Below are 24159 nucleotides of genomic sequence, written 5' to 3'. Positions count from 1 at the left end.
AAGATTCTACGAACAAGTATAATCAAGATTTTATTCTTGAATTTCAGTGAAAGTGCTTATATTATAGGTGAAAAAATTAATAATTGAAATATATAGTTGTTTACTAGCTAAATAAGCAACAACTAACAATATTTATCTATTACTAACTTTCTCGGCGTGATTCAAATTTACAAGGTTTTCGCTAGTCGTGGAGAATCGTAAATCGAATCGTAAGACCATATTTGAATTTGAATCGCGATTTTAATAATCATGATTAATAGTATCTCCTACTTATGGAACATCTATTTTATACGTGCTAAAATGTTCTAAATTCTTCAAAGATAGTTGAAGTCGTTGTTTATGTTACATTGCCTTTGCAATTTCAGTAAAGTCGATGAGAGAGAAGTCAATGAAGGTAAGGTCAACAACGTGCTTATAGTTTTTAAGGTTCTTGCTTATGGGGATACTTGTATGGCATACACTTGATGCGCCAATTTCACATCCGTTAATATGATAATGATAAATTTTCTGACAATATATGATTTTCATTTAGAATTTTTTCCTTTATTCCCATCCTACGATTGAAATGAAGATTGAAGATGAGTTGTTGGTTTTCAATTGGTCCAAGGTGCTTTCTTACAATTGAAGGATGAGTGTGAGAGAGAGAGAAAGATTTCTTGTAACGTTTAAGAACTACAGAGGTGGGTGAGATGAAGTGAAGGAAAGAGAGAGAGAGAAAGAATTGCAGAGGTGAAATGAAAGGAAGTGAGGGAGAAAGAATTGCATAGGTGAAATGAAGGAATAGAGAGATAGCGAAGTGCATAGGTGAAATGAAGGAAGAGAGAGAGAAAGAATTGCAGAGGTAAATGAAGGAAGAGAGGGAAAAAGAAAGAACTATTCAGGTAAATAAAGGGAGAAAGAGAAATCGTGAAATTACAAGAAACGAGGGGAAACAAAATAATTATGTTAGCGGCCCCCGTTTGACGGAATTGTGGACGGGATTCGTAATTTTGTAATTTAAGGTAGCAAAACAAAATTATATAGTAATTGGTAAAGTGGTGTATTTTTAAGGTTTAGGGTTTAGGGTTTAGGGTTTAGGAAATCTTTCCTTAATTATCTATTAGTAAACATTTATTAAAAAAAATCGAAACATATAAATTAGAAACTAATCTAATGTCTTACATATTAATATTTATGTTTATATATTAAATGAGTTAAAGTTAATAAGTGAACAATGCAAAAAATCAAAACAGTGCATCTATTGTAACAAAGAGGTAGTATGTAAGATTTTTACAAATTGCAACATTGTCTACAAGTGCTGCAATTTTCTGGAAACTAAACTAGATATAACAAACTAATGAAAGAACAGGGCTTTCAAGTCTCAACATTTTAAGATGCTCTTTATTTCAATAATCCTAAACTATTCTATTCCAACTACAAACAATCTATACACCTATACGTTATATTGCGAACAGTATGTAACAGTGGATCTTATGATCAACCTCCATATCATATCCAGCCAACTCCTAGCAGCAACTAAAGCGTAATACAATAATACTCTTCCGTCTCAATTTACTTGCCCTATTTGACCAATTTTTGTGAGAGCTTTTTGGTAATAATGGACAAGTAAAATGAGACAGAGGAAGTAATAAAAAATTTGACTAAGGAAATCAAAAAACCCCAGATGCAGAGGTTGATATAATATAAAACAAGCTTATGAGGATATATATATATATATATATATATATATATATCAATGATCTACCTTTCCAATTGCATTGTACAATTTAGAAAACGCTTCCACTTGCAGGAATTCAGGTAATACCTGCAGAATACTTATAGTCAACAAGCCGATAGCATCAAAAACAATGAGGCAAGGTAGTGATAACTTACTTCTGTACTCGATGCAGCATAGTTTGAAAGTCTCTCCATCAACTGCGATAGCACTGTCTTGATGTCAACTGTCGGCTGAAAATAGAGTTTATAAGGAAGCGCTGAAGTGTCATTTAGATATAAAATTAAACAAAAGCCACTATTGAGAATCCACCATCATTTGGTCAATAGCTAACCAAGCATTCCACTAATTCATTCCTTCACCCTTTTATCTCCTCCAAACAAAGAAGTAAACAAATTTCTATTTAAAGTAAAATAAATCCTTTGGGCCAGCCAGTTTTTAAAGGGAGACATTTGAGGTGGAAATAGAATCCACACTCCAACAATGAGGATGGTATAGTTTTCAATAACTTGTAACTAGAGTATAACGTTGCTCTTAGGAAGTTATCTTGGTTTTCCATGATGAGAAATGTAGTCTTTGAAGTAAATGGAAACATGATTATACACTAATAGTGAGCATCCCCATCTTCAACCAATCCTCTTGGGAGTTACTAGCAGTTTAGCAAGTGACAAGTTTGAGTTTGACCCCAACAGTAGATGGTTTTCTACTTTTCCCAGCTTTGACAAGTGACAGTCATTATATTCCTAGGGGGTAGATTATGTGGCCTCTTTCCATGGCCAATAGTGACAGCCTGACAGGTGTTTGTTGTCTCAGCATGGAGGCCATAGACCAATCAGGATCATTATTTTTCAACTATGTGTCCATAGAAGAGTGTTTTACGGTCATTGGAAGCTACAGGTTCTAATTGAACTTTTTTCTAGATAAAGTTTGAGAGCAATCAATAACCAAATTTCTTGGTAGCCTGTGTTTTAAAAGCAATTTAATTAAAAAGCAGTGACTTTATGAGTGCAAAATTGGTAATCCAAGTTTCACTTGGTACATTATGGTAGGAAATCTCAGTTTATAATAGAAGTTGGTTCCATATGGAGGATATAGATGGATTCTTAAAACAGATTAGGGGGGACAGGATTTCTTGGAATCTAACAGGGTGCGGATGATTTGCTGTTTTGCAGTACTTATTGATTAGCAAAGGTAGCAAAACCCATCCTAAACATGCTGATTTGGTGCGGATAGTCCTTGAAAGTTGGGATAAATTTTTCTGCACTGTTACAATAGAAAGGTAATTCGTGGTAACCAGAGATTACTACTCTCTCTGTCCCTAATTGTATGCACCGTTTTCCATATGGGATGTCCCTAAATGTGTATGCCCCATTCAGTTTGTGGGCAGTGGGTCTGTGGCCCCCTCCACTTTACTTTCTCATCAACTACACATGGTCTCACTCTCAATACTTTACCATCTCATTAAATCCACCCAATCGAAGATTAAAAATCGTGCCAAACACCAACGGGCAAGGGGGCATACAAATATGGACGGAGAGAGAATTTTGTAGCTATCATTGTACATTTGTGAAAATCATCAAACCATTAGGGCATTTGGATTTTGGAAGAAACACAACAACTTGATAGCCAGTAATTCTTTCTCATAAACTGAAAGTATGCTCTAAGGGATATCCCTCTTGCATAAATACAGCACCAATTCCAGTACTAGAAGCATCTGTTTCCACCACAAATGTTTTTTCAAAGTTAGGAACAGCTAACACAGGTGCAGTAACAAGGGCTGACTTGAGAGCCTCAAAGGCAGTGTGAGCTTGATCATTCCACATAAAGCTTCCCTTCTTAAGTTGATCAGTAAGAGGCTTACTAATCACAGCATATCCTTTCACAGATTTTCTGTAATGGCCGGCCAAACCTAGAAATCTCCTAAGTTCTTTGACCGTGGAGGGAACTGGCACTCTGTACAGCAGTAATCTACTCTGTACAGCAGTAATCTTCTGAGGATCTGTATGGACACCATTCTCAGAGATAAAATGTCCCAAATACTCAACGTTTCTGGTTGCAAAAGTACACTTGCTTAGCTTAGCATACATCTGATTGGCCTTCATTTGATCAAATAACACAGTGAGGTGAGTTGCTGTGCACTAAAACATCATCAAAAAAACACCAACAAACATTTCCTGGGAAGAGGTTTATACACCTGATTCATCCAACAAGTAGAAATGGGACGCCAATTTCGAACCTTGCATTTGCCGATAGGTTGGTGCATTGGTTAGACCAAATGGCATGACTAGAAACTCCAACTTGCTGAACACCACTGCCCTAAGATCAATAACAGGGATAGGGAACTTGCTCTTGATTGTCTTGCTATTTAACTCTCTGTAATCTATCTACAAAGAGTCTCCAGGTTCCATCCTTTTTACCTACCAACACCACTGGAGAGGCAAATGGACTAGCACTAGGTTGAATAATTCCCCTATCCAACATCTCCTGAATAAGTTGTTCAATGACATCTCTTTGTTTCAAAGGGTATATGTAGGGTCTGATGTTCACCGGGCTTGGATCAGGCATTAAGGGTATGGAATGATCAAAGACTCCCCTCAAAGGTTTTGACAACTCTGTTGGCTCTTCAAACACCATGTTGTAAGCCAGTTTGAGTTCATTTAATTCTTCAAACACATGAGTCTCATCTTGAACCTCCATATTCAAACAAGACTGATCTCCCATCTGCATTAAAACACACAACTGAGCTGCTGTAGAAAATAGATTGGCCGAAGGTTCTCCTTCCACCACTTTCAATTTCTTGGTTGGAACACCCTTGAGCAAGACCTGTTTTCCCTCTAGTCAAAACTCCATTCTAAGCTTATTGAAATCCCATGATACAGGACCAAGTAAGCAAGCCACTGTATACACCTAGCACCATCTCACAGCTACCCAAAGGAACTAACACATCAGCCACAAAGGTAACTCTCTGCATTTCCCAAGTGAACTCTTTATAACTATGTTGATAAGCCAGATGATTCCCATCAGCTACTGTAATAGCCTGCTGGAATTTTCTCTAACTTGCACCCCAACTTCTGAGCAAAGTCTAAATGAACAAAGTTGTGTGTACTTCCTGAATCTAACAAGATTTGTAGAGGTTTCCATTTCACCATACCTCTTACCCTAATGGTGCTGAATCCCTGACTGCTTGCTAATGCCTTCACTCACTGAGAACATCTCACCAGGGATTTCCACTGTGAACAACTGAGGTTCTCTAAATTGGCACTTGTGATTCCTACCATAAGTCAAATCATAGTAATAACACAATCCTTTAGCAATTTTCTCTTGCCTTACATCAGCAGGTATGTATTTAAAGTTTCTGGTTCTTTGTAGTGGGTATTTTGGTTAGGGTCAATGTTGTGTTTGGTTTAGTTTGTGGTGTGGGTAAGAGTGGAGGTTTGTTGCTAGGAAAAAGAGGAACAGATTGCAATGGTTTAGGGGTGTACACTGTACAGTGGTGATTTGTAAGGTTTTGTAGTGATAGCACTCAAATTTTCTTCCTGTAGCATAACTAACCGGATAGTTTCAGCCATGGTGGATGGTTTGAAAGCTTTAACAAAGGGTTTTACAGCAGGTTTCAAGCCTCCAATGAAACTCTCCAACACATAAGTATCAGGCAGAATGTGGTTATTCATCAACATTACTGATCTCAGGGTTTCAAATTCATCAATATAATCCTAAATTGTACTATCCTGCTGTAGTTTTTTAAAGGTTTCTACCACATTCAAAGCAGAATTATCCTTAAACCTAGCATACAAATCAGCAACAAAAATCATTCCAATCCACAATTAAACTCTTCCACCCTCAATTGTACTATCCTGCTGTACGTTATTAAAGGTTTCTACCACATTCAAAGAAGAATTATCCTTAAACCTAGCATACAAATCAGCAACAAAATCATTCCAATCCACAATTAAACTCTTCCTCACAGAGAAGTAATTCATCACCCATCCTTATGCCTTATCAATCATGTTAAGAGATGCTAGATCAACCCACTGCTCTTCAGAAATTTTACACAAATCAAAGTATTTGCAGCACTTTTTACCCAAATTCTAGGATTACTACCATCATTTTGGGAAATGATAGTTTGGGCTGCAACACATTAGCAGTCCACAGATAATTTCAGGAGATAGCAGCAAGAATAATAATAGAGAAAGGTTGATTGATTGGATTACTTAAGGTAAAGGGTTACAGAATGGTGGGTTGAGGCTACAAGTCTCCAAGGTAGTAGCTTGAGGCTACAAGTCTGTACTCTGAATACAAAACACAATGCCCTTTTTCTTTCCTCTCTTTCTCTATTTAAACACTACAACTGACAGTCCTTTTCTTCTCATTAATGTTGTTGCTTTTCCGTCCTTTAGTTGTGCTACCGGCCCTCTCCACCCACTTCTGTGCTGCTGTTGTTGTTGGTGCCTACTGCCTGCTTCCTGCCTGCTGTAAACAATTAAGGGTGGGTCAGTGGGGGGTGGTCCATTACAATACCCCGCCCCCAAAGAAACACCTTGTCCTCAAGGTGGAAGTCAGGGAATCGTGCAGGGCTGCTTCTTCCCAGGTAGCTTCAAACGCAGGCAACCCTGTCCATTTGATGAGAACCTCCGGCACAGACCCTTCCTTGTTGCGAACATCCAGCAACTCTTCTGGCTCAACCACCAACTCTAGCTCAGGGGTTAGCTGCGTGGGAATAGTGGGCGAGGCTAGCTGCTCTCCTATTGTTTTCTTGAGTTGTGATACGTGAAAAACATAATGTATTTTACACGATGAAGGCAATTTCAATTTGTATGCAACCTTTCAAATTTTCTGAATGATTTCATATGGCCCATAAAAGCGAGCCGACAGTTTCTCAAAAGGTCTCTTTGCCAGAGAGTGTTGGCGATAGGGTTGTAACTTCAAGTATACAAGCTCCCCATCCTCAAAACTTTCATCCCTCATTCTAATATCTGCATTTCTTTTCATGACTTGTTGAGCTCTCAACAAATTCATCCTGAGTTCATCTAGCACAGCATCACGCTCTTGAAGCATCTCCTCTAGGCTATGCATTGGGATCTGACCATCTCCAATGCGTAGTAAGTTGGGAGGGTCCCTGCCATACACGACCCTAAATGTAGTCATAACCGTGGAGGAGTGTGGGGAAGTGTTGTAAGAGTACTCCGCCCAAGTCAAGCACTTTGCCCACCCCTTTGGTTTCTCCCCTGCGAAACACCTTAGATAGGTCTCGAACCCCTTATTGACGTTCTCCGATTGCCCATCCGTTTGGGGGTGGTAGGAGGTGCTCCTTTTCAGATTCGTGCCATGTAACTTAAAGAGTTCCTTCAAAAAAATGCTCAAGAAAATGTGGTCCCTATCTGAAACAAATGTCGGGAAACCGTGTAGCCTCACTACTTCCTTGATGAATAAGCCTGCCACGGTCAAGGCGGTGAAAGGGTGTTTGAGATTGATAAAATGAGCATACTTAGATAAACGGTCCACCACCACGAGGATGGTGTCTATCCCTTTGGATGGTGGGAGACCTTCAATGAAATCCATAGACACGTCCTCCCGCACGGGCGTAGGTATAGGAAGGGGCTGCAACGTAGTGTTTGTTTTGTTTTGTTGGCATACACAACATCCCCTCACATACTTGGCCACATCCTTTGGCATCCCATGCCAATGCCACTTTGAGACCAACCTTAAATAAGTTTTAACTTCGCCCGTATGTCCACCCGTTGGTGAGTCATGATACCCACGCAATAAGATGGGGATAAAGGTGGAAGTTTTAGACAACACCATCCTCCCCTGTTCAACAATCTGCCCTGTTCAACTCACGGTCCACCAACACCTATGCTAACAACGCATCCCAGTTAATACACTGAGACGTTAACAAGGCCCCAAACTCTACAACACCCAACTCCAACTCGCCCTCCCCTTTTCTGGAAAGAGGAGCATCTGCCACCCTATTTGCCGAGCCCGGTTTGTATTGGATGTCAAAGTCAAACCCAATCAGTTTCTGAACCCATTGTTGATAATCCGCGCCTATCTCCCTCAGTTAGGTGATGTGTCTCAAGCTATGTTACTCTGACACTTCGTCAGACGGTGGGTGTCGGTGTCGACACGACCCGACCCGCGACACGACGCTCGACACGTGTCCGAGAAGGTGTCGGAAAAGAAGTGTCGAAATCGGGAGGAAAAAGAAGAATAGAGTAAAAAATTCAAAATTTTCCATTCAAGGTGAAGATATAGTGATAAATTTGGTCTTACCCGTAGCCAAAGGCACTAAATCTTCAAGATTTCGAAACCCTAACTCTAGCAATTGAAGGTCGAGGAAGGAGAGAGAAGAAAATTATTATTAGGGCTTTTATTGTAGAAGAAAAAACGAGTCGAATGTACTATTCACTTTTGATTTTCGTTGAAATTAACTACTTGGGAATCAGCCATAGCCATGGCTTCCGGCGTTCCTTCCTTCCTTCTCCCGTCATTTTATGGAACTTGACACCTTTTAATTTCTTTTATTTTTTACCTTTTTTTTTAATTAAATTAGGGGTGGGAAATGGGACAAACCCACGTGCTTTTTTCTAGGATCCTAGGAACTTTACACTTTTTTATTTATTGTTTTAACTTTTTATTAGTGGTGGGAAGTGGGACAAACCCACCTGCCTCTTTCTAGGATTCTAGGAACTTTACTGTTTACACCATTTCTTTTCTTTTTTACTTTTTTATTTAATAAATGCCTGATACTCTGTATGGTTCCCTCTAAACTCCAAAAGTCATTCAATTTTCTTTTATGTTTTTTTATTTGTTAACTTACTTTCCAATTCTGAATTCTTTGTATTTTTTCTGTTTTTCATTTATTAGCTTACTTTTATTAATATTTGAATCTTTATTTTTTTTCATTCAATAAATATGAAGAATTTTTATTTTATAAAAAGTGTCTTTCTTTTATCCGACACTTTGTATGGGAGCCGTGTCTAAAAAACAAGTCAAGACACTCCTTTGACCGTGTCGGAGTGTCTGCAAATATTTGGATCGAAGTGTCAGACACTCTGACACCGTGTCAGACACGAGGTGTCGTGTCTGAGTAACATAGGTCTCAAGCTTTGTTGTTCGGTGCGTGTCACAAAGTGCCGACCCAGTAGATAATGTTTCCATTTTTTACCGACTAAGCACACCGCTCGAAGGATACAGTTGCCCCCGCGGTCCATCCGAAGCAATCTTTACGAAGCTGGTCTGTGAGGGGTTGTGCAATCTGAGCGTAATTGGCTACAAGTTTTCTGTAGTAGCCAGTTAAGCCCAAAAATCCCCTAAGCTCTCTCAGGTTCTTGGGGATGCTCCATTCTTGTATAGCTCGCACTTTTCCTTGGTCTAGAGCCACTCCCAAACCAGAGATAATATGCCCTAAATATGCAATCTCCTCCTTCTCGAACTCACACTTATTTAGGTTAGCAAATAATTGATGGTCTGCCAATGTGGACAGACAAAACCGTTCGAATATGTGCCTGATGCTCTGCCTCTGCCTCACAGATGTTGTATACAAGAATATCGTAAAAAAACAAGTACAAACTTCCTTAAATAGGGGCGAAATACCTCATTCATTAATGATTGAAAGGTGGTCGGGGCGTTGGTGAGCCCAAAGAGCATTACAAGGAACTCATAGTGGCCTTCATGGGTTCGAAATGCGGTTTTGTGAGTATCTTCGGGCTTCACAAGGATTTGATGATAGCCTGGAGGTCCAACTTCGAAAAAATGGTCGCCCCATCTAACAACTCATTAATCACCGGGATGGGGTATTTATCGGGCACAATCTCCTTGTTTAGAGCCCGATAGTCGAACACAAAAACGCCATGACACATCTTTCTTCTTGACCAGTAAAACAGGGCTTGAAAAAGAACTCGTAGATGGTTGTATTATACCGGCTTCTAACATCTCCTCGATAAGCTTTGCTATCTCATCTTTTTGGGCTTGAGGATAGCGATAGGGCCTTACCCCCACCGGATTGCAGCCTTCCTTCAGCACTATCGCGCTCATGGCCGCGAGTAGGAGGCAGCGTGGGGAAGTGCGAAGATTCCTTCAAACTCCTTCAACACACCGTGTAAAAGTTCACGCAGGGAGCTTCATCTAACTCCCTTTCTTTTTCTGCTTGATCAAATTCCACCAACATTCCTCCCCCCTCTTTTCTGATCACTCTTAGCATGGCTTTAAGGGAGATTTTTGAGCGGGCTAGGGACGGGTCTTCCTTGAGAGTCACAGTTGCCTCAAACTCTAGTATTTCATCTCCTGTATTTTCCAATTCGTAATCATTGGCCCCAATTTCTCTAGCCACTGTATCCCAAAGATCACATGTGATTTACCCAACTCTGTATTTCTATCTCATCATTCAACCTCAGGCACACCTTTTTACACACTCCTGTCCCCGCACTGCTTCTGCTTCTCCGTTCCCGAGCGACACCCCGAACCCACCTGAGCCTGTAACCGGAACTCCCAATTTCTCCACGGCCTTAAGTGATATAAAATTGTGGGTGGCACTAGGGTCCACCATGACCACCACTTCGCCACCCCTAATCATCCCCACCAATTTCAGCGTTTTCGGGTTAGTTAAGCCAACGATAGAATTCATGGAAACAGTGATGGGGCTTAACTCTGTTTCTGGCAACTCAAGGGCTTGAAATTCACCTTCCATATCGCTGAATTTCCCTTCTAATTCGTCCTCATCGTCATCAACAAGCAACACACTCGATCTCCTTCTTTCTACATTGGTAGTCAGTGCTCCACCGCTCATCACATCGGAAACCCAACCCTCTAGCTTTCTTGTCTTGCAATTCCCTCTCCATCAGCCGTTTTGTCTCGCCGGAGATCCGAGAGCTTGCAGTGTGGGCGGTAGATGTTTGTTGGTGGTGAAGTGAATAGATCCTACAGAGGACGTTGGTTTGGAGCTCGACATTTTTGAGGTTGGGTTATAAAAATGTGTTGGACCAAGGTTATGGTTTTGGGTTACCGTGTTTGAGGTTGGGTAATTAGCTATTGGACTTTTACTAAAATACGAAAACCCACTCTTGTTGGCTCCATACCCATTCTTTTTTCTTCTGCCCGTTAACCCGAATTTTTTCCTCAACCCGAAGTGCTACTTCCACGGTATCGTCAAACGTATACGGGTTTAACACCCTAACCTCAGCCTTAATCTCCTCCTTTAAGTTGTTCAAGAACTAGCCCAATAATATGCTCTCATGAACGTCATCTAGTGGCGATACTAACTCAATGAATCGGCGCTGATATTCATCCACGGTGTAGGTCTGCGTGGTGGCGAGCCATTGTTCATGGAGGGTGCCGGCGTTCAGGGGTCTATATTTCCTATATTTCAGCAGCACTCTCGCCTTAAGCGCCGCCCAGTTTCTCATCGGATTTCACCGTGATTCAAACGTGAACCACACCAAGGCGTCGCTGTCCATTGAAACTACTGCAGCATCCAGCTTCTCATCCTCCAATAACTTGTAGGAATCGAAGTATTTCTCGCCTCTCAAGATCCACCCATCCAAATCCGTCCCTTCAAACACCAGCATTTCCAATTTTCTGTCTAGTGACTGGCTCATCCACCGCCACCATCAAATCCCCCTCCTCGCTATTCTCCGAGTACTCCTCACCAGTGTATAAAAAGGCGCGCCTAAGGCGTGCCTAGGCTCTGAGGCGCAAGGCGATTGGAGCCAGCGCCTTTTATTGTCTAGGCGAGGCGACTTCAATGAGGCGCACCAAAGGCGCAAAAAGGCGCACCAAGGCGCAAAAAGGCGCACAAAGGCGCACTTTGAGGCGCAAAAAAGGCGCACCTACCAAGAGACATACCATTTTTTCACTTTTTTTCACTTTTTATTAGGGCGCCTCACTTCAATGAGGCGCACCGAGGCCCACCGAGGCGCGCCTAAGGCGCTGGGAACTCCAAATCGCCTTGTTGCGCCTTGAGCCTTTTTATACATTGCTCCTCACCCTCTCTGTTGCGATGTGACCCATGTTGGGTTGGCTGGCCAACAAAGCTTTAATCACTGGAATTTTCTCGGTTCTTCTTAATCAACTCCATCTGAGAAGTTTGCTCCTCCCTGAAACGGTCAATTCTTCCTTCTAAGCGGATGGTGGTGGCCTCCACCAGCTCCGTACTCTTTGCTCCGTACTCTTAGCCTTAGTTTAAAAAGGCGCAAGGCGCACTAAAGCGCACAAGGGTCATGGAGGCTAGGCGCAAGGCCCAGGTGCGCGCCTTTTGGATATAAGGCGCACATAATTTTCTAATAAACCTTAAAATTCGGTATAGAAAAAAATTAACACAACTTATACTCAAAACACCATATTTCTATTGGAGTGCCATATTTTCTTGCCGGTTCACAAGTATTGCGTGATCCCGTCAATGGAGTGCCAGAATTAGATCCTTCCATGGTAATTACAAGCTGGAAATATGAAAATTAACTCATATTATGCTACTTCCACTACCCAAAAAGCTAAGGTTGTAGAGATATGACTGTTGATAGGTCACATGGGGTGTGTTTATATCATTAAAAAAGAAAAACAATGTATTATTGCGACTGAAGGCGCACTACCTAAGGCGCACGAAGGCGCGCGCCTGGTTGACATCAGTGAGCCTGGAGAGCTCAAGGCGCCGAAGGCTGAGCCTAGGTGAGCCTTGCGCCTAGGCGCGCCTTGGGCGCGCTTTTTTAAACTAAGCTCTTAGCCAGCAGTTTCTCAGTCAAGGTGTTCTGAAAAACAGTCATACGTTCCGCCATAATCTATTGGATGTTACTTCTTCCAGCCGTTTCCAACGCCTCAAAACGCTGCGAGTTAGGGAGCACCATTGTGACTGTTCCGATACCAAATGCAACACACTAGCAGTCCACAGATAATTTCAGAATACTAGCGGCAAGAATAATAATAGAGAAAGGTTGATTGATTGGATTACTTAAGGTAAAGGGTTACAAAATAGTAGCTTGAGGCTACAAGTCTCCAAGGTAGTAGCTTGAGGCTACAAGTCTCTATTATGAATACAAAACACAATGCCCTCTTTCTTTCCTCTCTTTCTCTATTTAAACACTACAACCGACGGTCCTTTTCTCCTCATTTAATGTTGATGTTGTTTTTCTGTCCTTTAGTTGTGCTAAACTATCAAGCCTGGGTACGCCTCCGAGGTACCATATCCCGTACACGGTACGGGTACGCTCAGGAAACGTCCCCAAGCCAAATCCAAAAGTTGGGTACGCGAGTGGAATTTGGGTATGGATGGGTTCGTTTTTGGGGACGGGTGGGTACGTATTTGGGGAAGAAATCACGCACCCAAGAGGTATTATTGTAGCTTTGAAGCCCAAATTCACATTTTAGGGTTTTATTTTCCAAAGTCACCAAATTCTCTCTCACCTGCGTCACTTGCTGAGTGGTTGCCGGTCATCTCCCTCACCACCGGCCGTCTCGCCCCTCGCCGGTCTTCTCACCCTCTCTTCCCTCGCCAGCCGTCTCGCCCCTCGTCGGTCGTCTACTCGTCTCAGACTCTCACACTTCTTCTTCAAGGAAGCCGCTGCGGACCTGCGGCGATGCCGACCTGCCGTCATCGTCTCACAGACTCACACTCTATCTCGGTTTCTCCCTTGCCAGTTTGTTCTTTGATTTTTTTTTTTCGATTTCCTTTTTTCGATTTTATTTTCTTTCCGTGTTCTCTGTCTATTTTAGTTTTCTTCGATTGTTTTTAAGTTTTAACTTTCTATTTTCTTTTTTCTATTTAATTCTCCTTCGATTGTTTTTCTTCAATTCCTCCGACCTGCCGTCATCGTCTCACAGTCTTGTTTTCTAAATCGGGCGTCCCAAAATTATAGTCCTATTTCTAATTTTAGCTATTAAGGTCCCCACTTTCCCATGTACTATATTAATTAAACATGCATTGAAAACCCCACACATGTACTATATTCCATTTTCCCATGTACTATGTTTTCTTTTCTATGTACTTTATTCCACTTCAATGCAACTCAATCATCATTTGTACTTTATTCCACTTTTCCATTTACTATATTCCATTTTTCTTAAAAACCGTGTTTTTGGTCAAACGGGACTATAATTATGGGACGGAGGGAGTAGTTTCTTTTTTTTCTATGTTTTTCGTTTTTGCCGAATCCATGCCGTACCCATTTTTTGCAATTTTGATTTTGCCGTTTTCCGTCCCCGTACTCGTTTCCGTGCAACATAGGTGCTAACGGCCCTCTCCACCCACTTATGTGCTGCTGTTGTTGTTGCCTTGTTGGTGCCTACTGCCAGCTTGCTTCCTGCGCCTGCTGTAAACAATTAAGGGTGGGTCAGTGGGGGGGTGGTCCATTACAGGTTCATACCTAAAGTTCTGGTGTGATTATTCCTTTCACTGTGAGAGGAATTGGAATTTGTGTCTGCTGAATCCTTGATTGTTTGCATAATTTTCAGTAGCTCATCGAACTTCTGATCCATCTTTTTGTTTTGATCTTCCAATTTAGAGTTCTGTTCTTTGATTCTTTTCTCCAAGTTCTTCAACTGATCTTCCATGGCTCTTTTTCTTGTTGTAGCAGGAGGCAGAATGAGTTATTGGAAGGAAGGATAGCATAGAGTAGAAAAAACGGCACCAGTTGGCTCTAATACCAATGATAAGGGAGCTTCACCAGCTTACCTTGAAGGGCAGAATTGTACGTTTTCAAAAAGAGAAGAGAAGAGATTAAGAGAGAGAGACAGAGAATCAAAGATGAGAGAGTAGAAGTTGTATTTGATTAATTGATTGCAAATACAACGTATCAGTTTGCATAATATAGCTGGTCCTAACAACTTAGACAGCTAACAAACCTTATAACAAAATCTCCTATTTTTAAGGGATATTTATTTAACAGCTAGGCAACTAACTTTCCCGCCAAACTGACTCTCAACTTACTTGATCAAATTAACTAAACTTGATCATTTGATTACAATTATCAGAGAATAAAATCTCATATAACATGATTAGAATTTTAGAAAGGGGAAAAATAGTAATAATGGTAGTGTACTAGTGTGTAGGTCTAAGGGTTGATAATGGCTGCAAGTTTGCCAGTGGGAGTTACAAAATGATATTTTTTTTTGTAAGTTTTGTTTTTCTTTTATTAAAAGTATACCATTTACTCCATACAGAAACAACACAAATGCAAAGTTTTGTTATAGTTTTGAAATCATTATAAAGTAAAACTGAAATCCGTTTCTGGTTTTGAGAGAACAAAAAAATAAAATAAATACTCCATTCGTTTTTTATGTTCTCATTTACTATAGAATCTTGTTTTGAGAAGTAATAATTGGGTGTAAGAAAAATGTGGAAAAGGTAAGAGAGAAGTAACAAATTAATGGTGATAGTGGGTAAAGTATGAGAGAGATGATAAAAAAAAAGTGTAATTATTATAGGGAGCAGGGGTAAGATGGTAACAAATTATTATGCCAAAAATAGAATAAAGGAGAAATGGATACATAAAAATAATAAATAATAATAAAAAACACATATTTTTGGAAAGCGGATACATCAAAAAAAAAACCGGAGGGAGTACTACAAATGATACCAAACGGGCCCAAAGTAATTTCCGTGCATTTCTTGCTTTCAAAATTCCCTTGCTTTTTTTTTAAATTCGGTATCACCTTGCTAAGGGAATTTTCCCCGACGACGCACAGACGCATAATAACCACCTTCAACAATTTTATTGTTGATATGGAGCAAAGAGAGACAAGGTTTGCCCGAGAACGTGCGCAAGGGAGAATGAGAATGATCAGGAAAAGAGGGGGGGAATGACTGAAATTCCATGGTGGGACTGTGGGAGCAATGAAGGTCCTTGTGTGTCGCGACTGACATAGGGAGGAAGGAGAGTAATGAGTGGTTATTAAGTCATTAAAATGGTTCAGAAGGGAAAAGGTGCCAAATCAAATAAAGGTTTATACATCTCGTCGATCACTGGGGTTTCAGACCATGAGAAGAGAACCAAAAACCTGGGATTACCCTAGTTAATTAAAAGTCGGGACCGTTTAGGATCAGAAAAGGTGGGGGTATTTGTCATCAATTTTCCTTTTTGTTATTACACCTCAACATAAAAAAGCTCTCATATCTATGCTCAACTCCTCGTTGTACGCATATATGTTATTTGAAATGGATAAACCGAAATCTGGGATGCTATCTACAAATTCGTATACAACAATTTCCCCCAAAAAGTCTTGCTATGTCTCGCTATCCACAGCACCCAGGGTTGCTTGAGGCTATCAAAGTTGCATATCTTTATGCTCTATGCCTCACACCTAGGCATGCCCAAACAGCACTTTTAAAACCGAGCTTGAACATGTCATTTTCATGGACTATCCACCAATTATGTTGGGTGTTTAGGTTAAGAATTCACCAAATTCTTTTACATTAGTACTCATTTTAACAATTTCATCAAGATGCTTCCGAGCCGAAGGCACTAAGGAGGCCTTAGCATAGGCTTCTTTCCTTCTGGTTGACAAAAAACAGTTAATTTTGGTTTTATTTCCAGATTATGTTGAGCATTGTTCCGAACACGCAAAATGAAATTTAACAAAAAGAACAAAGTATGCTCTCAGGTGCACAACACACCCTTAAGTCAGGGATGGGGTTTGGGGCTCAAAACAATCTCTCAGCATATTAAATCATTACCTGAAGCTGCGGACAAGCAGCTAATAATACGTCAAGCGTTTGCAAGTGATACTCATCTGGAAAAACTTGGATAATACAGTCCATCAAATAATGTTGTGCAAGCTCATCTTTGGAATTAACAACCTATAACAATGAGTTGTAAAGAAAAATTGATAGGATAGCTAATACAGCAATATGGAAAAAGACAATCAAGGAGAACACCATGTTCTAACCTGCTCTAGGATTCTGGGAAGAACAGTATCTCTGTACAATTCAAGATCAACACCCTCTATTTGACTTAGTATATGCAGATTTTTCCCAACCTATTCAATATAACAGGCAAAGAATCATCTGTTTAAGAGCTCAGGTAGAAGTAGGGAATCAAAGCAGAACTCACTTCAGAAAAATGAGATTACAAGATCACGAAGTTCATTCCTCTCCTTTTCTCGTTTCTCTTTTATCCGACCAGGCCCCTGCAGACCAGAAAGCTTGATTGAAGTCCTCAACTCAGGAACAAGAAAGAGCATGAATCATTTACAAGCACCAAAACACCTGCATGGCCAAACATCATGTCCTCATGAGACACTCTTACCTCTATGGCATGCAAGTACAATGGTGCCATGTATCGCTTACTAGCATATAAGGTCGTGGATCAACAAACCTGATGCTGTAGACGAACCCAAAGTTTATTCATCTCCATGAAGTTTTGCAGCACAAAATCAACAGCATCCATCACAGAGTCACCAACTCTGAAATAAAATAAGTTAAAACAGTCAAAAATCAAAATAGTTGTCAATAAGAACAACAATTTTCTGAAGTACAGGCAAGGAAGACCCATAGCCCACTGCCCATCCCTGTGTTTGGTCTACAGGTAGGGGTTATAGTCAACAAGAGGACGGGACAGATAAAAGGCCATGTTACACTGTTACAGACAACAAATTATTAACAGATGATATAGTGAAGAAAATAAAACTTCTAGTGTTCAAAGAACTGAATTAACAGCTACTCTTTTTATTCTTCTAAAAATAAAATTCTAATCCAGAAACTCATCTTTCATATTTCGGTCAGTAATTTTCATTGTTATGTAGTAAATTCACCCCAGCAATATTACTTTTATTGTGAACATATTATTCTGCAGCCACACATCAACCATTTTTCATCACAAAACATTGAGATGTAACAGATATGTGAAAGACCAGAAAAGAATCACCATCTATCCAGCTTATCCAACAGATTAAGAAGATCCATTCAGCGCATAATCGGCAATCCCAGGCAGGCCTGGCTATTGGTCTGTGCAAACAAATCAATAGCACAAGGCCCAAAAGCTTAGAGGGCCCCCAAAATTAGTTAAAGTTGCATAGTTCTCAAAATAAATCTCATCCCAGCTGGTTTGGGGTGGAAGTAAAGTACAACAAATACGTGGGAGTTCGAGAGGTCATCAGGTCAACGTTTCGATTCCTACTTTAAGTTATTCTTCTTCTTTTTTTTACTTTTTCTTAACTCTTTCCTTACTTTCATTTTATTTTATTTCTTACATGTAACACCTCTTTTTAAACATTCGATCAAACAATTTCTGCTACCTTTCCTTCTAACTAATATAAATTTCAAAAAAGTAGTTTATGTACAAATTATATCCTTTAAACAACGAGTTATATGATTTATGCAATTATTTATATTCTTTTACCAAAATGTTAAATCGCTAAACTTAAAAGGCTGGAAACATTAATAAGAAAGGTCTCAACTATGGCCGACCGCCGACCTTCTGAAATCGGTCCAACCTATCTATTAACCAAGGACAGTCCCAACTACTTTCTCTATTTTACATTATTGGTCCTTGTTAATGAGCAACCTGCTGGTATGGGTAAAATTTGACGTGGCGAGTTCTTATTGGTCGATAATCTTTTTTTTTTTTTTTTGCAAGCCTTCCTTCTCTTTCCCAGTTTCTCCACTTGCTTTCTTCAACATTCATCCTTGTATGAACAACCAACCCACCACGAAACTGAACCACCACCACCACGACTCTCAATGAAACTATGACCTACCACCACAACGACCCACATCAAAACTGAACCACCACCTACCACAACCACGACCCACCACAAAACTAAAACATCACCACGAAGGCACGAATCACCCCCACAACAACCGCCCCCGCAGCAACCCACCATAAAACCGCCGCCATTAAATTAAAAGAAAAAGATTCGTCATGAATGTTAGACGAGGAGAGAGAAATCCAAATTGTCAAGCTTAAAATTTTTGGCAATGACAATTGTTCCAATGGAATTGTTGTCATTTGCCTTATTCAAGTTATTTCAATAGTTTTGCCTGAGTAAAAATCTGGTACAAATAGTTTTAATTAAATGCATACTGGTTTCTGTTCAAGCTAGGTGGTGGTTATCGTATAGAAATGGGAAGAACATGGAAGAGAAAAAAGAAAATATAAATTAAATAATTAACAGGTTTATTAGGCCACAAGTCACCGGGACTGCTTACACAAAATATACATCATAGTTAGGACTGCCCAAGGTTAATGGATAGGTTGGACTGATTTCAGAAGGACAGTCATAGTTGAGACCTTTCTTATAAAATTTTCCTAAAAAATTTATCAATACATACGTTCATTACTATTTTCCTATAAGAGTTTTTAGATAACACAGCCATACAAGGCCCCCAAATTGTTTAAGACGCCCTGATCACAGGGAAACATGGAAGCTAGGAAACTTAAACCAGAAACAAAAATTATTACAAAGAAAAAAAAAACAAGGAAAGGCAAATTTATTAGTATTGTGTTTGTATGCCAGGAATATACAGCACATGCAAGATCCACAGTATTCATCTTAAAATTTAGATTGTTAGAGAAAAAACAAAATTTACAGAAGAGGAAACTTAAACAACAATACAGAGACTAAAAAACACAAAAACATAGAGTGAAATGTTCAAATTAAGTGTTTGCTTGGTTGATATGGTAATTAAGTTCCTATGGTAAGTAGTATTTCATGGAAAATTATTTCCTTCGTACAATTTCTAGGATATGTCCTTGCGTTATTTGGTTGCTATAAAGGAATTTCCAATTCATGGGAATTTTGAGTGGTCTAAAGGGGATTTAGGTAACTAATTTCCCATGTTTTGTGGAAAGTTCTAATTGCATAAGTTGAACTACCTCCATTTTCACTTTTTTTGTCAACCAAACAATTACCCCATTTGTGAATTCCCATTTCCCAAGAATTTCTATTTCCCCCATTATTGTAGGTTAACCAAGCAAACACTAAATGACAACTCATTCTACTCCTTTTATCAATAGACAAGTACTCTTCTAAAAAAACAAACTCTAACCAATTGAGGTTGGCATGAGTGGTTAAGGGCCTCTTGCTCCTTAACCAAGGTCTCGGGTTCGAGCCTTGGGAATGGAAAAAATCTCAACTGGGAGGGATGCTGCCCATCGAGGTACCCATGCAAACTCCCACGGGAGATTACCTCGCCGAAGGCGGTGGGAACTCCTCGTAGTAGAACCAAAAAAAAAAAACTCTAGTAAAAGTTGGTCGTGGCAAGTCCCATTATTGAATACTTTCCCTGGCTTAATTTTTAGAGGTTCCCACATGTCAAGGGGCTCAGAACTTCGTGAAAGTGGAAATGTCTGGAGTATGTATATCTAGTAGGAGCATAGCCACAAAACTATATACAAGTACAAAGCAGCTTCTAGCGAAGGATTTGATCAAGAATGAAGTGGTTTTCCATGCCTCACCATGTCTATTCTCTGACCATATTTGCTAAGGGCTTTGTTATCAGATGCTTAATGCAATACTAATCCCTATCATGTTATATATGGTTTTCCCCTTCTTAGCACAGTCGTGATTATGAAAAATCAACAACTATGTAAGTGCTTAAGTAACATCAACGGAATCAATCACAGAGACATGATAGAATAACAAATTGTCTCTAGTGGCTTGATAAACGAAGGTTCTCAAGAGACTAGTCATTTGCGAACACATTATCTTATTTGCTTCATCGTTCCAACTCCTTTTAAGCTTCAAGAACAAGATACATGCAAATATATCATCTTATTTAAACACAATCAGATATAAAAATGGAACAGAAACGCACCCTTCATTCTCTGAACCAATATCAGGAAGCTTGTCTCTTGTGACTTGACAAAGGTAGCTCCTCAAGAAAAGACCACGAATAGGATGTTGAACAGCACGACACATCTCAACAAGGTCTTTCAAAAGATCTTTACAGGAAGCCTCGTTCAATTTGATGTACACAGAACCCACGGTACAAAGGAGGTACCTGGTGATTTGACATCAGATTTTTCAGTATTATTACTCCAACAATACAAAAGATTCAAGAAGGAATTCCAATTTAGGCTTCATATAGGGCAGTATGCTAAGAGTGAGTGAGTGGCAATCTTATAAAGCGCAAGCTTGAGACTAAACCATCATCTATACATTTGGTAAACAGGGTGCACCACACTCTCAAAACAAGATATTTTTAACCAACAAAGTATTGCGTTTACATCTAAACACAAAGATTTTGAGAAAGTTGTCATCTCTACGCTAGAAACAAGTGAATCTTTTCATGACAGTGAGTTCATGAAGACCACCCAATTGTAATGCCAAGATACTTGCAGAAGTGTATTTTCCCTTTTATTAGATACGTCGAATGTAGACAAAATTAAATTTGATGACGTAAATGTAAGGTTTGCCTGACAAGGTTACGCTTTCAATAAAGCCTACGTTATCTCCACAAGAGTGATAGTTCATCAGAAAGAATGTATCAATTGTCCTACGCTACAACTCATTGATAAGCATCCCATAATGTAAAAGCTTTTCACGTAAACCTATATCTACTTAAGCTAGTATTACAAGCCAAAAGATTATTAACATAATCCCAAAAGGATATGTCTATTTAAACACAAAGAAAAAATTCCTTAACAGAATAATTGGTCTTTTTAGGAAATTGTAGCATAGAACATTCTTAAATTTAATTTACTGAATTTATTTCCATTACACTCGTCCTTGGTTTCAATAATAATCCCCTGGAATTTTAATATCAGGAATTAAACTAACTACACATCCTAATGTTGTGATGCATCGGAAGATGTAGAATAATTTCAAAGTCAACTCAATTATAACTCCACAGCCAACTATAAATTATTATAATCTCTAGAGCATTTCTCCAATAATAACATTCAAAACAAAATGGCTAAAACTATGATATAAATGATGAAATTGAGGTTATAGATTAAACTTACAGCCTAGGCAACACATTGCCGGCATGCTGAACAAGTTCGTAAAGATCAGACACTGAAAGACCATGCCTACTCTCATCCTTGAAGAATATCTCCAACTTCTTCAATTCATCGAAAGCTCGCATATCTTCCAAAACACGATCAAGAAATCAGAAGAAAAAAAATATATTAAAAAAATCACCAAAAATTCATTAGAATAAATAAATTACTTACAGAGTTCGAAATACTTGTGAGGAGAAAGTTTGGAGGTCCGGAGCTCCGAAAGCATTTGCGCGGAGTACTTGAGAGCTTCTCTGAGATTATCGGAATCCTAAAATTTGAATTTAGAACCAAAATTACACAAACAAGAACGAGAAATTGAAAAGTTTTGAATCTGATCCAGTAGAAAAGAGGTATTCGAATGCAATTAGAATTTACCACAGCACGGAGCATGTAGAAGGCATTCTGTTGTACGGCCGCGATTCCTTCTGCTAGCCATTTCTCTTCGTCTTCGATTCCGTCGACTATCATTTTCTCTCCCTTCCTCTGTGAATTATCCGGCGACTATGCGGACGACGACAGAACAGCCCAGCAGCTTGGGAGAATGATCGAAGTGAGTTGTTTATTTGGGAGATGAAGATTGATTATGTTACTTGAGGTTTGAGGGAGACGGAGTCACACGGTTACGGAGAATGATCGGAGGGAGTGTAGTTTTGCTTGATTAAAAAACTTTTTTTTTTATGAAATTAAAAATTAAAAGATCTTTGACAAAATAAGGTGAGCAGGGAACCAAGGAGAAAGGAATGGAATGACCCTGATTCCCCCTATCTGTTTAGGTATATCTCAGAAACGGAATGAAATACACCCTGATTCTCTTTGTGGATGTTTGGTTCAAAGCATAGAAATACTGTATTTTTTTCTCTAAACATGTGTTTATGAATACCCTGTTTCAATAACCTATTATGAATAACAGCCATTACTTTATTGATAATTCTTTTACTTCTAGCGTTGAGATGCTTGCTGATCTGGATATCCCATGGGTCATCCTCGGTCAATCTAAAAGGAGGGCTTTGCTAAATGAGTCCAATGAGGTACAAATTTGCATGAGCGATTTACGAAAGTAAGGTTATTTCAAAACTTATTTCCCATTCTGAATCGGGATTAAACTTATTTACCATACTAATGTCCACATAGGCTCGGAGTGAGGTTTGTTTTTCCAGGCTTAAATAGGTTATACCCAGGAAAAACGCTAACTGAAATAGCGTTTCAACCTGGCATTGCGATTTCCCGTTTAACATAACAAGCTGTGAGGGAGTCGAAAAAGCACGAGGCTAATGCGTGACCTCGTCCCTCGTGGGTGTGACGATTCTTTTTATTCAATCAAGTGTAATTGGATTTCCTGTGAGTTTACACCCAATTGACTAGTAATATAGGAGTCGCCATTCAGTTTTTAACGACAATGAGAAAAACTGACAAAACCCGGTTATCGTGACATAAAGGGAGTGCAATTATGTTTGACCACGACGGCCGTAGGTTCCCTTGTGATCCCTGGTGTGGGGATCTCTCAACATACACCCGCAAGGTAGAGATTGAGGGTTCGGGGGACTGTAACTACCGAGAGGAGTACTTCGCTCGTCGATAACTCCAGAGGCAGGATATCCTTACAAGCTCAGCATAAATAATTGAAGGGACATGCGTTAACTATTAAACTAATCTGAGTTGATTTTAGCAATATGCAACATATAATACTAATTCGATCGTGATTATCTGATTTAAATAGTATTAATGGGCCTAGCATGATAATCAGGTTTCCCAAAAATATTATATTTGTTAGGCGTGATAGAACAATCAGATTAGGTTAGTTTAACAGTTCATAAAAAGGGCGAGGAAAGCAGTTAAATCATCGAAAAGGGACACATTACGACGCACCCTTGAGAGGTGCGTCACAGTTCTCAGAAAACTAACCACTTTGACTTTGCTATTTCTCCTTTTTATTTAACGAATCTCAATTATGGGACAGGATACGTTCTGTTCGATTTATGGATCGATTGCGACAGAACGCGTGAACAATTTCGCAGCGAGAGGCTTAGGCTAAGGGGTTTAGAGTCAATACTCAGAATATAATTATGTGTTGTTGTGTCCTTTCACGTCGAATTTAGGGGTCTATTTATAGGGAAGAGTTCGTGGGAAAATAGAATTGCAGAGTTCTAATCCACAAAGAATTAGGAAAAAACACGTACCCAGGTATTTTCAGCGCCCAGGCCTGGGCACCGAAGATTTCGGCGCCCAGAACCAAGCGTTGAAAATAGGGTCTGGGCTGTTTTCTTTAGTCAGATTCGGATTCCTGAAATCCGTAGAGTTTGAGATTAATTCGAGTCTTTTAGCGCGTATCAATTTTGTGACGGAATGCGTCTGGGCCCGTTACGAACTCTAGGCTCGTTAGGATTTCAATTAATACGTAACTCTTATTTCCGAATCATATTAGGAATAGGATTCTCGCAGTTTTCTATCTCATTTAGGATTTATGTTGGAATGCAACACCTAATTCTGACAGGTTTCTATCTTTTATGATTTGCCACT

General features: G+C 39.6%; 1 protein-coding gene across 1 annotated transcript in view; it reads right to left on the bottom strand.

The window, feature by feature from the left end:
- Positions 1 to 22302, bottom strand: part of LOC110805173 (vacuolar protein sorting-associated protein 35B) — a 31428-nt gene extending 9126 nt beyond the window's left edge. Inside the window, exons 1-10 of the mRNA XM_056831215.1 lie at positions 22018 to 22302; positions 21814 to 21910; positions 21604 to 21727; positions 20454 to 20639; positions 17014 to 17101; positions 16769 to 16825; positions 16586 to 16675; positions 16374 to 16496; positions 1873 to 1947; positions 1745 to 1804 (exon numbers count right to left, since the gene is read on the bottom strand). Coding sequence (XP_056687193.1) covers positions 1745 to 1804; positions 1873 to 1947; positions 16374 to 16496; positions 16586 to 16675; positions 16769 to 16825; positions 17014 to 17101; positions 20454 to 20639; positions 21604 to 21727; positions 21814 to 21910; positions 22018 to 22110 — 993 coding nt within the window. The 5' untranslated portion in view covers positions 22111 to 22302. The remainder of the gene's footprint in view (positions 1 to 1744; positions 1805 to 1872; positions 1948 to 16373; positions 16497 to 16585; positions 16676 to 16768; positions 16826 to 17013; positions 17102 to 20453; positions 20640 to 21603; positions 21728 to 21813; positions 21911 to 22017) is intronic.
- Between the last annotated feature and the right edge of the window lie 1857 nt (positions 22303 to 24159).

This window comes from Spinacia oleracea, chromosome 6, assembly GCF_020520425.1.
Source record: "Spinacia oleracea cultivar Varoflay chromosome 6, BTI_SOV_V1, whole genome shotgun sequence".
Taxonomy (NCBI): Eukaryota; Viridiplantae; Streptophyta; class Magnoliopsida; order Caryophyllales; family Amaranthaceae; genus Spinacia; species Spinacia oleracea.
Note: the sequence above shows the minus strand (reverse complement) of the source record. Positions and strands in the feature narration are given on the sequence as shown.